The sequence below is a fragment of the Miniopterus natalensis genome, chromosome 1 (genome assembly GCF_054644295.1).
Source record: "Miniopterus natalensis isolate mMinNat1 chromosome 1, mMinNat1.hap1, whole genome shotgun sequence".
NCBI classification, from domain to species: domain Eukaryota; kingdom Metazoa; phylum Chordata; class Mammalia; order Chiroptera; family Miniopteridae; genus Miniopterus; species Miniopterus natalensis.
The window spans coordinates 4,188,234-4,203,076 of NC_142081.1; the positions used below are offsets into that span (position 1 = coordinate 4,188,234).

Here is a 14,843-nt window from a genome sequence, read left to right on the forward strand (position 1 = left end):
TTGCACAGCACGCAGGACTCTGAGAAGTGTTTGTGAGCCTTTGGCCTCGAGGGGGCTGACTTTTGGCCGGGCCTGGACCGGCACATCACCAAGCATGGCTGCAGTTACAGCTGCCCCCTGCGCACCGGGTGGCTCCCACTCGGGAAGGGAGTGGTCAGCCAGCACCTGCCATGCATCTGGTCCTGGGTGGGCATTCCCTGGGGATCCCCTGGGGGAAGTCGATACTCACACCTGGACAGGTGAGATGAGGCTCAGACACTGAGTCCTCTGTGATCTTGGCCAGCTGGTAAGTCACAGAGGGAAAATTCAATTCTAGGTGAGGGTCTGGCCCCAAGTCTAATTTCTGGAGCCCTCCCAATGCCGGGAGGTGTTGGGAGTGATGGGACCATCTTAGAAATGCCACATGCAGTCCCCCAGGGGACAACTTCTGTTGTCAGCTGCCGTGAGCAGCAGAGTGAGGGAGAGACACCAGCTTTGAATGGGACAGATCCTGGCCTGACCTTGGGGCTGTCACCTTCACATGCTCCCCACCCCAGCCATGAGGATTAAGGGGCTCACTGGAGGAACCAGGTGCACAGCAGGTAACTCTCCTGTGCAGTCCAGCCACCCCTGCGCCGTTCCCAGGATCCACCCCACGCTGCGGGTTTCAGAGGCATCTGGGTCACAAGTTCTCCTTTCTTCCTCCAGGTGTGGCAGGCGTGCTGGTGGGACACCCATTTGACACTGTTAAGGTGAGTCACCTGTCATGGTTTTAGTCTCAGTCCCTTTGGGGGCCCAATCAGAGAACAGAAGCCTGCAGGGTCTGAGTGGCTGAGGCTCCGTTCCAGTGTCCACCTTAGGAACCCCTCCAAGGTCTTCTCCCGGGTTCTAGAGTCAGGTTCCCTGTCACGCCAGATGGGCAGCCGCTTATCCACTGAGCTGAGTAGGTCTTTGCTCCTGGGTCTGTCCCCACACCTCCCATGTGGGGCTGCATGTCGAGTCCATCCTGGGGCTTGGCCAGCTGAGACCAGGAGGCCAGTTTCCCCTCGCTCAGAGCAGGGACCCCCACACTGCTCTTGCAAAACTCCTCCAGACAGCTGCTTAAAAGAAAGAAAAGCTCAGAGAGAGAAAATAAAGATACAGAGAAAAATCAAAGCGTGGATTCCCCATGAACATGACCTTCACAGAGCGGTGATCACTGTCAAGACACCACATCACCGTTTCCCGGGGGCAGGTGTGCACCTGCGAGGTATTGGCGGGGCAGGCAGGTCCTCCTTCCCAAGCCTGTGCCTCGAGAAACTTGAGTTCCAGGTTCTCAGACGCCTTAGAACAGAATCCAAGGAAGTTCCAGCTCAGATTTTCCCTGTTGTTGGGGTTTTATGCCCTTGAACTAGCCAAGTTGGGGCCCTACCTTGCTGTTCACCCAGGAGCCAGGGTGGCTATAGCCGGCGGCAGGGCATGAGGGCAGACCTTGTCCACTGCAAACACTGCCCACTGGGCGCGGGCAAGGACATCATCCCTGGCTGGGGTGGAGGTGGGCTTCCAGTCTCCTCTCTCCTGGAACCCAGGGGCTCCTTGGCCAAGGAGAGGCCTTGCAAGCTTGGGGCTGGGTTTCCTCCAGCAGAGGTGTTGAGGCCTTGCTTTGTGCACTGGCTTCAATCTAGAAAGGGTCTGTCCCTGCGCCTGGTGCAGGTCCAGGCCACCCCGCCAGCTGATCTGCCAAGTGCCACAGCCTGTCTGCTCCTGGGCCCAGATGTTGTCATTCTCACAGAGAGGGGCTGGGCAGGATTCCCGAGGCCTTCATGGTGACGGTGCTCATGCTCATGGTATAGTCTCCGAGGGATGAGAGGCCAGTTCTGAAGAGCACAGGTCTCCTTCCCTCCCGCTGCAAGTGGATCTGGGGGGAGGCTGCAGGGCCAGGCTTTCTGACGGTGCAGCAGCCCCTGAGCTCCCTGAGGGCCTTGGAGATCGAGACCCTGCTGGAGCCTGGCCACACAGCTGCCAGTGCCCTGCCCAGCTGGCCACCCCGTGACACCTGCCCATGGCCGAGCAGCCCAGAACAGCCTGGCACTGTCCACATTATACTGTGTTTATATCTGTGGTCACGTGTTGTAAAAGCCTCTTGAAGGTGCGTCCAGCCAAGAGGAGGCTGATTCATGTCTTCAGCCCAGCTTTGCTGAGGCTGCCCTGAGCTGTGACTCAGCCTGGTCCTGGCCAGGCCTTCTGTGGGCTCCTACGGGCCCCTCATCAACTCCCCCAAGGCCAGGAGCACTGTTCCTCGTGCCCCTGCCCACTCTGAGCTCCTGAGCAGGGACAAGCACCCCCTGCAGCAGTTGGGGTACAAGAGTTTCTGCACCCCCTGGGTTAATGTCATTTGTAACCGCCTGCACCTGGCACCTAGAGGGAAGAAATCTATTTGTGACTATTTTTTTTTTTTCCATTATGGCCCACTAGCATCACATCTGGGCAAACCTGTCTTAAAAACCTGAGTTTTTTTACTATAAAGGGGAGAAAACCTGCCCCAGTAATCACTGCTGTCACTCAACTCCCATCACCACATCTGTCCCACCCCGGGGCTCATAGTTACACTGTGCCGGTTGCGGAGCACTCTTATTTGGTTTAATTTAATGTTATAATGTTGTTGTTTTTTTCCCTGGCTGTTTTCCATTATAAAAGTTAAATGCTCTTCTTACAAGAAAACTGGGAAATGTAGAAAAGCAAATGACCTCCTTCCAGCAGACTAACCTGTCCTCATATCAGCACTTGACCTTCAGCACCCCCTCCGCAGCCTGTCCCCAAGGCAGGTGGTGTTTCTGTGTTTAATCATCATGTTGGCTTTCTGTTACAAAACTAATGCAAGTTGTAAAACATTTTAACCATAATGGAGACATATAAACTAACAGTCCTTCATAGACCCTCCCCTCCCCAGAAGATTCCTACTGACAGAAGTATACATAGGACTGTACACATTCTTGCTTTTGCAAAAGTGGGGTTTGGTTCAGAGCTCTGCAGTTGACATTGAAATCGAGCGCGTGGGAAAGTGCACATGGGCTAAGTGTGCAAATCTAGGAATCCTGGGAGGAAAGGGACTCGCCCTGCCCCCCAGAGCCCCCGCTGCTCCCCAGGCCTCCACCATCCTAACTCTAAGGCCAGGGTCCATTTTTGGGTGCCTTTTCTTGAACCGCATGCGATTGGACCTGTGCTCCGGAATGGGTGAGGGGACGGACACCTGTGTCCCGAGCCAGTCACAGTGTCTCACGGCAGGGACGTTTGCAGGCCCTGGGCACTGAAATTGGAAACCAAAATTTGGCTTCCCTCTGTGGAGCCCAGGACCATAGCCACTGTCCTCAGCCACACTGCCCTCACACGAAGGTAGTTTTATGTCCCACTTCAGGGGACACCAGGTCCAAGCCCACTTTCACCAGGGAGTGCTGCCCGGGGGCTGGCCTGGCGGCTCCCTCACATGCTATGTTGAAATGTGTTGCTTTAACCGCCTTTACTTCCTGAGCTGAAGCTGTCCCCATCCACAGCGAAAGTGTAACTTTGTTACCGGGGAGCGTAAGCCTCACCCCAGAGACCAGGTGAACCCCACGTGTCCCTGTCCTCTCTGAACCGGACCCTGGGCCTATCCCCCTGAGTCCCCTCTGGGCCTAGCGGGGACAGGAAGGGTGGGGGGTGTACTTGGGCCCAGCACAGGTCCTGGGTGGGGCTGGTTGAGAAAAACCATCCCCCTCTGGATCAGGGGTTCATGCTGGGGTCTCCCAGCCCTTGGGGGCAGTGGGAGACTCCTGGGCTTGTGTGCAACAGACCACTTTACCAGGGGTGGGGTTGTTAGTCCTTAAATGAGGTCCCGTCACCCAAAACGTTAAGACTCAATTCTAGATGCTATAGGATGTGGGTCCCAGGGCCACATTTCACCCCCAAACCTGGCTTCCCAGACAGCAAGGGCTCACCCCAGACCCAGAGTCAGAAACAAAGGGAGACAGGCCTCATGGTCTCTGTGGGACCCGAGCTGGCCTGATCCTGGGCATGAAACTCCAGTCTGCAGAGACTTAAAAGATACCACCAGAGTGTCCGAAAATGCCACCCACGGAGGACAGTCCCACTTCACCTCATCTCTGTTAACAGCCCTCTCTGTGCCAGTCTGGGAGCTACAGAGGGAAGAGAGATGTCCCTCCAGAGACCCCAGGACATTTAAGGGAAAATGTAACACCTGAGCCTCAGTCTCCCCATCTTTGAAATGGCAGCAGCCGAACCCACCCGGGCCAGCGATTACCACAGGAGGGCGCTCAAGCCGTGGCCCTGGTCGCAGTGACGATTTCTGAATTGGAATGGGGGGGCATGTGATTTCACCCAGCCCCACCCCTACCTGTGACACAGATTCCGAGCTCAGGAGAGGTTCCTCCCTCTCGGCACTGTGGGGCCTGTGTACCCAATGCAGAGATAAGCTCTCAGGCACAAAGGCGACTTTCACGGTGAGACCTTCAGGACCGCGGGCTCCACAGCTGCTGATGTCATCCCCAAGGAGGCTGTCACTGCTTTCCTGTGACCACTGCCCTCACCAGGGGCTGGCTCCTGGCAGAACAGAGCCTCAGGCACCCACTGCTGCGCCAGCCCGACGAGGGGATTGAGTGACAGGATGTTAGGTCAGGAGCCCCGTTGGCATCGGCTGTGGTTTGCCACCAGGACAGTGGGAGGTCCCAGGAGGTGCTCATTCCCAAGTCGGTACACCTCAGGAACAGTGAAACGGGCTCGGTGTTGACGGTGGGGCCCAGGTGTAACGGCCACCATAACCAGGAGGTATCGTCAGACCCAAAGACAAACAGGTGACCCCATAAAACAACAGGCTTTATCGTAGGGTGATCAACTTATGGGAAGGTTCAGTGGGAGCGGCACCAACCACTGGCAGTTCCACACACATTACCCTCTGCTGCCAGACCCGTTACAGCACTGATTTCACAGAATGACCCAGCTACTGACGACTGACAGGACAGAGGGACAGGAATGCAGCAGTGCCAGGGGCCATGCCTCCTGGGGGTCTTGTGACACATGATTGCTTCTCATTGACACTCACCAGTTTGGCATTTATCTCAGGCGTCCTGCCATCAGGGCTGTTACTAACAAAACTATGGCTACATTTAAGGAACACAGATTACCATCGACCAGAAGCTTTGATAATCTCACTAAGGACAGCGAACCTCGTCAGAGATCACAGATGGAGCCAGTTTTGTTCACATCTGTATCTGCACACTTAGCCTCTACTTGTCTGAGGGCCTGGGGGCCCCTCCTCTCTGGGTGTTGTCCAGTGCCGTGGGCTGGCTGCTCACTCACACCCCTCCCCAGAGGCACAGATACCTGGCCTCACCCCGCCTCGCAATTCCAAAAGCCGCAGAAAGTTGGCAGCTTGGCCCCCTGCCCCGTGGGCCTCCTTGGCCATGGAGCTGGCTGCCCACCTTTCCCTGGGCCCTCTCCTTCCAGGTGCGGCTTCAGGTCCAGAGTCTGGAGAAGCCCCAGTACCGAGGGACCATCCACTGCTTCCAGTCCATCATCAGGCAGGAGAGCGTGAGTGGCTGGGCCCTGGGCGGGCGGGGCGGGGTGGGGAACCAGCCCCCAGGATGCTGCGGCAGGGACCACAGGCCGGGAAAGAAGGGTCGGGGCCGTTGAGGGCATCAGGACTTTGGAAATGGGAAGGTGTGAATGCCCAGGTCTCTCAGATTGAAGACTCTGGTTCTAATAAAGTTCTGCTGGACCCTCACGTGCACCTGGGGGGCCGGGGCCGCCGCACCTGCGGTGCAGATTCCCTGGGGGGATGGGCTGGGCTGCCAAGGCCCACAGACAGGAGGTGGGCACCTGACGCCTCTCTGCCCCGCAGGTGCTGGGCCTGTACAAGGGCCTGGGCTCACCGCTCATGGGGCTCACCTTCATCAACGCCCTGGTGTTCGGCGTGCAGGGCAACACCCTTCGGGCCCTGGGCCAGGACTCGCCCATGAACCAGTTCCTGGCGGGCGCGGCGGCGGGCGCCATCCAGTGCGTCATCTGCTGCCCCATGGAGCTGGCCAAGACGCGGCTGCAGCTGCAGGACGTGGGCGCGGCCCGCACCTACCGGGGCTCCCTGGACTGCCTGGCGCAGATCTACCGGCAGGAGGGCCTGCGCGGCGTCAACCGGGGCATGGTGTCCACGCTGCTGCGCGAGACGCCCAGCTTCGGCGTCTACTTCCTCACCTACGACGTGGTGACACGTGCCCTGGGCTGCGAGCCAGGGGACCCGCTGCTGGTGCCCAAGCTGTTGCTGGCGGGAGGTACGTCGGGCATCATGTCCTGGCTCTCCACCTACCCCGTGGACGTGGTCAAGTCACGGCTGCAGGCCGACGGGCTGCGGGGCGCCCCGCGCTACGGCGGGATCCTCGACTGCGTGCTCCAGAGCTACCGCGCCGAGGGTTGGCGCGTCTTCACGCGCGGGCTGGCCTCCACGCTGCTGCGCGCCTTCCCCGTCAACGCCGCCACCTTCGCCACCGTCACCGTTGTTCTCACCTACGCGCGTGGCCAGGAGGCCCAGCCCGAGGGCGAGGCTGTGCCCACGGCCTCGGGGCCTGCGCTGGCCCAGCCCTCCAGCCTGTGACGCCAGCCCCCGTGGCACAGAGCGTGACCTCCCCAGGGCCACTTTCCAGAAACCCAACTTAGGCATAAATTGGCTCCCCTGGCCCACTGCCTTGCCCAGACGCCCAGACACCGAGGGCTGGGGACTCATCAGATCGGGGCCGAATGCCGCTCGGCTGGGCCACCTTGGCCGTAACCTTGACTTTCTTCCTCAGTTCTCTCAGCTGTGAAACGGGGATCCTCATACCCACATTGTGCAGTCAGGAAGCTGGCACTGTTACCTGGAACCTTCCAGAAACCCAGCCAACACTCCAGCCCTTCCCTGGGATCCTGCCCACCACCATAGGCTCTCCAGCCACCCCGTGGCTGGGCTGCCCAGTGACTCCCGCACTCTGCATGGCCTGTACCTGGCAGAGCTCCAGGGACACTTCTTGGCCACCTGTCCTGGCTCTATGTTGGGGACAGAGGTAGCTCCAGGCTCTTCCTGGCATCATAGAGCTGAAGCCTCTGCCAGTGCCCCCCAGCTTCTCCATGCGGCGCTGCTGGGAACACTCCTGCTACTGCCACTCCTGGCGGAGGCTAACCTGGGGCCCACCAAGAAGCCGTGGGATTTGCTGGAGGCTCCATCTCCCCCCGGGGTGGGGGGTGGGGGCTGGGGAGCGGGCCGGGCCGGTGGGAATCTCCATGGTTAAGTAGAGCGGAGGAAGGGAAGTCTTCGTACCTTCTGGGCCTCAGGCTGCCATCTATAAGACAGGGACACGGGTCGGCTGCTATCTGGAGCGCTGGCCCTCTGCCCCCGGCCGGGGTTTCCCAAGGTGTGCAGAGGGTCGAGGGAGTTAGCGTAGGGCCCCCACCCCCCAGCAAATGGCGTCTTTCCTGGGCAAGCTCCACAGTGCCTGGTGCTCCTGTGAGGCTGTGAAGGGCCTGTTAGTGGGCATGGGTGTGGCCAGCTCGGCCCCTCCGGGCTGAGGGGAATCTGAGCCCACGCTCTGGGGCCCTCACTGGAAGCTGGGGCTATGGTGTGGGCCTGGGGTAGTCCGGGCACATGGGTACAGCGTGGCCGTGTGATCGGATGGGGGGGTGGCTTTGTGAGGATGGTGACTGGCCCGCTTTGCCGAGTGGGCAGTGTGACAGGCTGTCCCCAGGAGACAGCTGTGGTTGAAGAAGGCAACACTCCTACCCTGTACAGGGGTGTCACTGGTGTACAGAAGTCACCAAGGGAATAAAATAGTCTTTGTTTTTTAGGAGGCTTCATTTGTGTATCACAGAAGAAAGGGCTTCATTCCACGCCCCTCCCCGGAGTCGGGGGCCGGCTGGGTCTGTGTGCCCTCAGGCCCTGAAGGCAGCCCCAGGTGTGTGACCTGGGGGAGGCTTTGGGGCACTTCTAGACAGACCCCCAGTGTCCTCGTCTGCAGTGTGGGGCTAATGGAGGCATGAGGATTAAGTGAGTAAAGCTCAGACGTGCTGGACGAGGTCTGGGCATTCAGCAGGCGCTCCTCGGGTGTCTGGTTATCCCAGCGATGGGAGGCCTGGTCCCTGCTCATGGCAGTGGGTGCTGTGAGCTCCAGGACCGAGCTGCACTGAGGGCAAAGAGGGACACTGCTGAGGTCAGAGATGGCCCCCCAGAGGAGGGTGAGTGGATCTGCCCATCTTAGACCTAACCCTGCCTAAGAGATCCCTGAGGGCTTCCTGGAGGAGGCCTCGGTTGCCCACCCCCACGTCTGCTCAGTCTCCTGGAGTCAATCCTGGGCATCCTGCATCTCCAAGGGTGGGCAGGGGAGAGGGCCCCAGCTCTCCCTCCAGGAGGGGATCCTGCTCCAGTGCCTTCACACCCCATTTAATCCCAGCACCAGCCTGTGATGTTGGGCTTGTCTGCAGTTTCCAGGGACAGGAGGCCAGAAAAGGGCTGGTGGTGACCCTGGGGTGAAGTGTCCCCAGGTGCATCACAGGTCCTGTTAACCCAGTGGTCCCCTCCCGGGGGTCTCAGGGAGCAGCTCCTTCCCCCATGAGGTCCTCTGGCCTCTCACTTCTCTCCTCTGAGAGAACCCAGGCAAATGCTAAAAACCAGAGTCCCCTACTCCCACCTCAGCACTGATGGTTAAACATTACCAACAGATTGGTTGGGAGAAGTGTGGGTGTGTTTTTTTTTATCAATTTATTTTACAATTTATTTTTTCCCTGACTTAAATTTATATTTATTCTGTTTGGAATAAGTAACATATTAATGTGGCAAAAAATAAAAATGTAGATGAAACCCAGGCTGTGCAGTGAAGGGGAAACCTGGTCCCCACCACCTCCCCAAGGGGCACACCCCTCCTGGCCAGCCAGCACGCCCCTCCCTGGAGCCAAGGACTGTCTCCAGCTCCTGGAGGACATCCGGGCATGTCCTGGATGAGTCCTGGCATGGCGGAACAGTCCCAGTCCCCAGAGTGTGGCCTGGGTACTGACTGCTTTTAACTTGACAGTTATCTTGGAGACGTGTAGCTGAAACAGACGTTCATCTTCTCGAAGGTCTGGAAGGCCAGGAGTCTAAAGTTCATTGTCAGCAGGGAGGGCTCCTGAGGGTTCCGAGGGAGGACCTCCGTGGCCAACTTCCACGGCCCTCCCTGTGGACAGCAGGGTCTTGTAACAGGGCAGGAACTCAGCCCTGTGCACACACCCTCTCCAGTCTTCATAGCCTCCAGCTGAGGACACCCCTGGGGAGGTCACACTGCCAGCTGGTGCTGGAGCAGGAGCCCAAAGGCCCTCCTGGTCTGCAGCCCTCACCGCACCCCTTCCCCGGGCCTGGCCATGTGCCAGATGGCCACCTTCCACCTGCAGCAGGAGTCCCCAACAGCCCAGGCTGATCACCGAGTTCCCGTGGCTGCAGTGACAGACACCCCAGAGTGGCAGTTCCAGCAGCGGAGGAAGGGGCAGGGATCTTGGACCTACCACGTGTGTGCCTTGGCCTTGGCTTCCTTGCTGCTGTGCCCCCCACCTAACATGGCACCTACTGGCCCTCCCGGGGGAGGCCGTGGCTGCTGGGACCTGGGCCTAAGCGGTTCCCTTGCTCGCCCCCATCACTGGGAAGCCGTTCCCAGTGGCCCGCCCACCCAGCCACCCTCTCCTAGGCCCGACAGCCCGCACTCCAGCTGTAAAGGGCCCCCTGTGTGTCCAGGCCTCCCATGGCGCGGAAACTCGCAGCAGGCAGGGCCGGTGCTCCAGAGCCAGACGCCGCTGGGTGGGGAGCCACCCCCTGGAAGGCTGGCGGCATGTCTACGTGCAAAGGGTCCCATCCCCGGAGCTCCCTCGGTAGCTCTGCAGGTATGGTGGCTCCTCTGCCTGCTGGGCACCCTGGAAACCACGCCTGGTCATCCAGGTGGGTTTGGGAAGCAAAGTGGGCAGGACTGATGCCTGAGTGGATGTGAGGGGGTGAGAGGTGGGGGACCACCATGACGCTCCCTCTGGCTTAACTGTCCCTGTGGATGGTGGGGACACAGGATGGGGGAGGGCACTAAGAATGAATGGGTGAGTGGGGGGATGAGGGCAGAGGCTGCTGAGTACAGGGCCAGGCTGGGTTTTGCCAGAGAGTGACAAGGGAAGGCAAGAACGTAGGAGGGAGTGAACCTGGGACATGGGGCTCCTGGGGCCGGATGGTGAGTAGATTGGCCGAGGGCGCCCCAGAGAAGCAGGAGTGGCAGAGAGAGAGCGGGACCCCTGGACAGAGGCTGGGGGCTGCAGGTGTCGGAAACACGAGGTTTGGGGACAGCCGTGACTGGCAGGCTGGAGTGGGGTCATCAGGAGGATAAGGCCAAGGATGACCATCCTCCAAGCCGATGCTGAGGTCACCAGGAAAGATGGGTGGGGAGCGAGGGACCCAGCATTGGCATGAACAGGGCGGCTGGGTGACTGCGGCAGAGTGGGGTTGGGATGGAAGGATTTGGGAGTGGGAGCGGGCTGAGCCCCACCCCGCCGCCTGTGGTGCCAGGGTGAGAGGAAGGCAGCCAGGCTTGGAGGGCTTCCTGACCCCTCTTGCCAACCTGCACCAGGTCCTGACTTCACCCAGGACAGGACAACGGTCGGGCACCCCTCCCCTGGTCTAGGGGTGCACCAGGAGCCCTCCCAACCCCAGGCCTTGCTCAGGTGGCCCCTCCTGGAATGTCTCCCTGCCGGTGCTTCAAGGGCACAAGTGCCCCCCCCCCACCTCTCCTGGGGTCCCGCCCATCTTCCCTGTCCCTCTTGCTGGGTCTGCCCAGGCTGGCCCCACGACCCTTCCCCCTCCGCGCAGCTCGTGCCGAGGAAAAGGAAGTTCCCGACTGGCCCAGGGTCATCTGCCCTTCCGTCCAGCCGAACCCCGAGGCCTTTCCACCTGCTGGCCTCCCCGCGCGTCCCCTCCGCACGCCTGGGGCTTAGCAGCAGGTGGCCCCGCAGGTGCTGGAGGAGAAACGAATGACCGCCCCCCACCCCGCGTGTGGGTCCCCACGCTGGGCCAAGGGTGCGCGTGGATGGCACGAATGGCTGTGGGCGCCAGGGTGCAGGCCTCTAAGGTGCACCCGACCCCACCTGACCCACCTGACCCGGCTGCCCCAAGACACGCATGCGCAAGCTCCCACCTCGCGCTCGCGCGCGCGCAGCCGCAGCACAGCGCCCCCCGGTGGTGGGAGGGGAGGTGCACCCGCTGGTGCCAGCTGGGTCTGGGGGTCAAAGGCTAGAGAACTGCCTGGGGGAGAGGCCTGGACGGAGCGGAGGGCAGGGGAGGGGAGGGGCACAGGCCACCTCCGCCAGGGGGCTGTCCAGGGCTGGAGAGGGGCTCTGGCCACCGCTTCTGGGACACCGGTAAGCAACGTGCGGCAGCCGATGGGAGAGGGAGCCTGGGCCGGGCCGCCCTCTGCCGCCACAGCACTTACCCGCCGATCTTGTCATCTTCCGCCGCCTCCCCAGGCGTAACGCAAGTTCCATTCGCACCGGAGCCGCGGGACCGTCACCGGTGCTCAGCAGCTGCTGAGTGAGTGAAGCTGGGTACGAGGGTAGGGAGGGGTCACAAGGGAAGGTGAGGGACTGGGCTTCGCTTCGGGTTTTATCCTGTAGGAAGTGGGGAGCCCCTGGAGGTTCAGGGGGGCTAGGGAGACCCATGCTGGAGACCCGGTTGGGAGACTGCACAGGGAGGTGTGTCAAGAAGCTGGAGAGGAGTGGCTGGGGCCAGAACCAGGGGGTGAGGAATGCTGGCAGCCGGAGGGGGGCGGGCACGGAGGCCATGGTGTCGCTCCATAAACGGGGGTGCGGGGGCTTCTTTCAAAGGGTTGGAGATGAATTCAGGCTGGGGTGCAAGCGCAGCAGGGTGCAGCAGAAGCCAGGAGGCCTGGGGTTTGAATTCCAGTTGCCTGGAACTTCGCCAGTGCCCCTCATACACAACATGGGGCAGTGCTACCGAACCCCAAAGGAGAAAATGCATCGGTGTTCACAGCGCCCAGCATGGTTCTGGGCTCAGTTAGGTCCCCAACACGTTACAGCTACATGGAGGTGCAAGCAAATGCAGAATCAGGACAGTGGGCTCGGCTATGGGGGTGGGGTGGGGTGATCTAAAACCTGAAGATCCCACGCTGGCCCCACCACAGCTGTTCCTCAGCCCTTCACCCAGCAGTTCTGGGCCTCGCCCTGCCGGACTCACCACCTCAGCAACGTCCTGGCAGCAGCCCCTTCCGTCGCCAGCAGAAAGGAGGGGAGGGCCCTGAGCAAAGGGGAGGAGAGAGATGATAACACAGCTCCCTCTGCAGTGCACCCCACGCCGGGGAGGAAGCTGCTTCCCTGCGTTTTGCTTTTGGCCAAATCCTAACTAGCTCTGGGTATATTTTACCAAGTTTTTAAAAGTCTATTACAGTTAAGATTTTCTTACTGGAGCTCCTGGAACTAACACTTGGGGACTAGAACTTGCTTTCTGAGAAGTGGCCCATCAGCCCACCTTGGAGCTGAGAGGTTACCTTAAGGAAGCATTTCTTGCTGATGAGACTGAATCCTGGAGTTTCATTCCTGGGCCACCAAGGAACCCATGAGGATCTGCCCTGGGGGTGCATGTGCCTCAGACGAGGCAGGAGCCTGAGGCCAAGTTTACTGTGTAAGAAACTCAAGAGGCAGCTTAGAGGCTGGAGGAACAAACAGGAACCACAGGCATTAGAAAGCTTAACAACATTATGCGTTTATTGTATTTCATAGAGCCATGTTACACATGCTTGGTGCTTCAAACTGAGTACGTTAAATGTTTTTCTGGATGCAAAGCCATCTTGCTCGATGCTGGATGCGGATGCCTTAAATGCGATATACTTCTGCATCTATGACCTATGAGCTAAGGAAAAAACCAAAGACAATTCCAGAAATGGCAAAGAACATTTGAGAAAAAGATGCACATGAGACACAATGCTGTCCTTGAGCCAGGGCCTGCGGGAGTTACCAGAAAAACACAACTGTTCCATGAAATGACTCGACCGACCACCGCCTGTGGATAACGGAGCCTAGTAACAGTCGAGATGTTGCAGAAAAAGGTGGTTTTGTATCGACGCCCTTTCCCCTCCACAGGACAAGCGGACACCATGCGCCCCGATGGAGCCGCCCACACAATACAGCACAGCAACCGGCCCCTCCCCGGGGCACCCCAGTGCTGTCTCTTATGGCGTCTGGGTGTCTTGAATGAGAAGCAGTCAGTCTGAGCACACTTGCCACTTTGTGGAAAACCCGTCACTGGGCTTCAGGATCAGTGTGACACCAGCACTCACCCACGTGCTGGCCGGGCCGTGGGGGCGGGGCGATGACTCGTAGGATCTGTCATGCCTGCGGTCAACATTCCCTTCCTTTTTATAAGGGGACAGTATGCAACCTGCCCTCCCAGCTTAAACCTCCTCTGGCCTGGAGGGGAGGCAGGAGCCTGTCGCCTGCCTGCCCGTGGAGGGGCCTGACTCGCCTGTCTGATGCTGTTGCTCTAAAGGGCCCGCACTGCACCGTCTTCAAGCAACTAGGGACCTGAGCACAGCCCGAGCAGTGACCATCAAAGTCAACCAAGATCAGTATGTTAGGGTGCAGGGGACCTAGCAGCCACTTGGGCAAAGCTTCCGCTCAGTGAGAAGTGCCTTCTGCCACGTGGAAGAGCAGGTTGTGCAGAGCGTGGCCAAGCTGCAAGGGGGCAGAGCTGGGGTTACAAGTGCGGGTGGAATGAACGCACCTGCCAGGACCTGCTGGGCCTGACACTGCCCTGCACTTGCACTAATGCAGGTGGGTCCGGGGCCGACCAGTGACAGGCAAGGAGCCCGGCAGAGCAGCTGCGGACGAGGCCTTGTGGCGTGGCCGTGGCATTAAGTGGATGCCTGTTGGCAGCCTCAGCTCTCACCACCATTTTGACCTCTGGAATCCTTGCTCTCGCTGGTGGTCAGATGTCAAGAAAGTAGGAGGAACCTAGAGAATTCAAGATGAAGAGCATGGCCTTCCCTAAACCACGCTGGCCCCAAATCAGAGCTGGACACAAGCGGTCAATTCTCTCTGCCTGTGAGGGGGGTAGAATGATCAGATTCCACTGAAAAGCTTTAGAGGGACAGGTTTTCCTGTGCCACGGAGTCTGAGATCAGCTACAACAGGTAGGTTTCACTAAGCAGATTGAGGCGGCGACAAAGCCCTCTGTCCACCACCCAGGCCAATCTATGCCCCCCTGAGCTGTGTGTGGATAGAAGCAACTCATCTGTCAAGAAACAAACCAAACTCTGCTGGAAACACTGGCAGGCGCTGGGCCTACTACTCTGCCAAAGGATCTTACACTTCACTCAAATTTAGCAAAATAAGTGACATTTCAAAGAACTGTACATGGAAACCAGATAGAAAAAAATCTTGATTTCCCTCAAATCCTTAGGCCTTGAATGTAGGCAAAGCACACAAACACCATAGGAAACCAATGGCGTGAGTTCAATGTCACCTTGGAAAATAAATATCACTTTGCAGTGACAGTTCTTTATATAAATATTATGCTTCCCCCTAACCCCACTACCAAAAAGGGGGGAAATAACAATAAATCCAAAAATAGAAAACAACATCTTATTAAATGTAAACGTATCCTCTGGGCTTTTATATTTATTACATATCCTAGAAACATGCATGGATTTTAGCTCAGATGTAAGAAAATATGTCTATCAGTATCACTTATAAATCAGATTAACCCTCAAGACCACTGACTCACTGGGAGATCGCCACGTCCAAGTTTCATTATTTGCATCTGTAGCAGTTACGAATTTTAACCACAGCGCACTGGATTC

General features: G+C 58.7%; 1 protein-coding gene across 1 annotated transcript; it reads left to right on the plus strand.

Annotated features, from left to right (window-relative positions):
* Positions 1 to 5,436: 5,436 nt before the first annotated feature.
* On the plus strand, positions 5,437 to 7,694 carry SLC25A29 (solute carrier family 25 member 29). Its single transcript, XM_016218752.2, has 2 exons — positions 5,437 to 5,541; positions 5,852 to 7,694. The coding sequence occupies exon 2, from the start codon at positions 5,888 to 5,890 to the stop codon at positions 6,596 to 6,598; it is 711 nt and encodes a 236-aa protein (XP_016074238.1). The 5' UTR covers positions 5,437 to 5,541; positions 5,852 to 5,887; the 3' UTR covers positions 6,599 to 7,694.
* Positions 7,695 to 14,843: the final 7,149 nt, after the last annotated feature.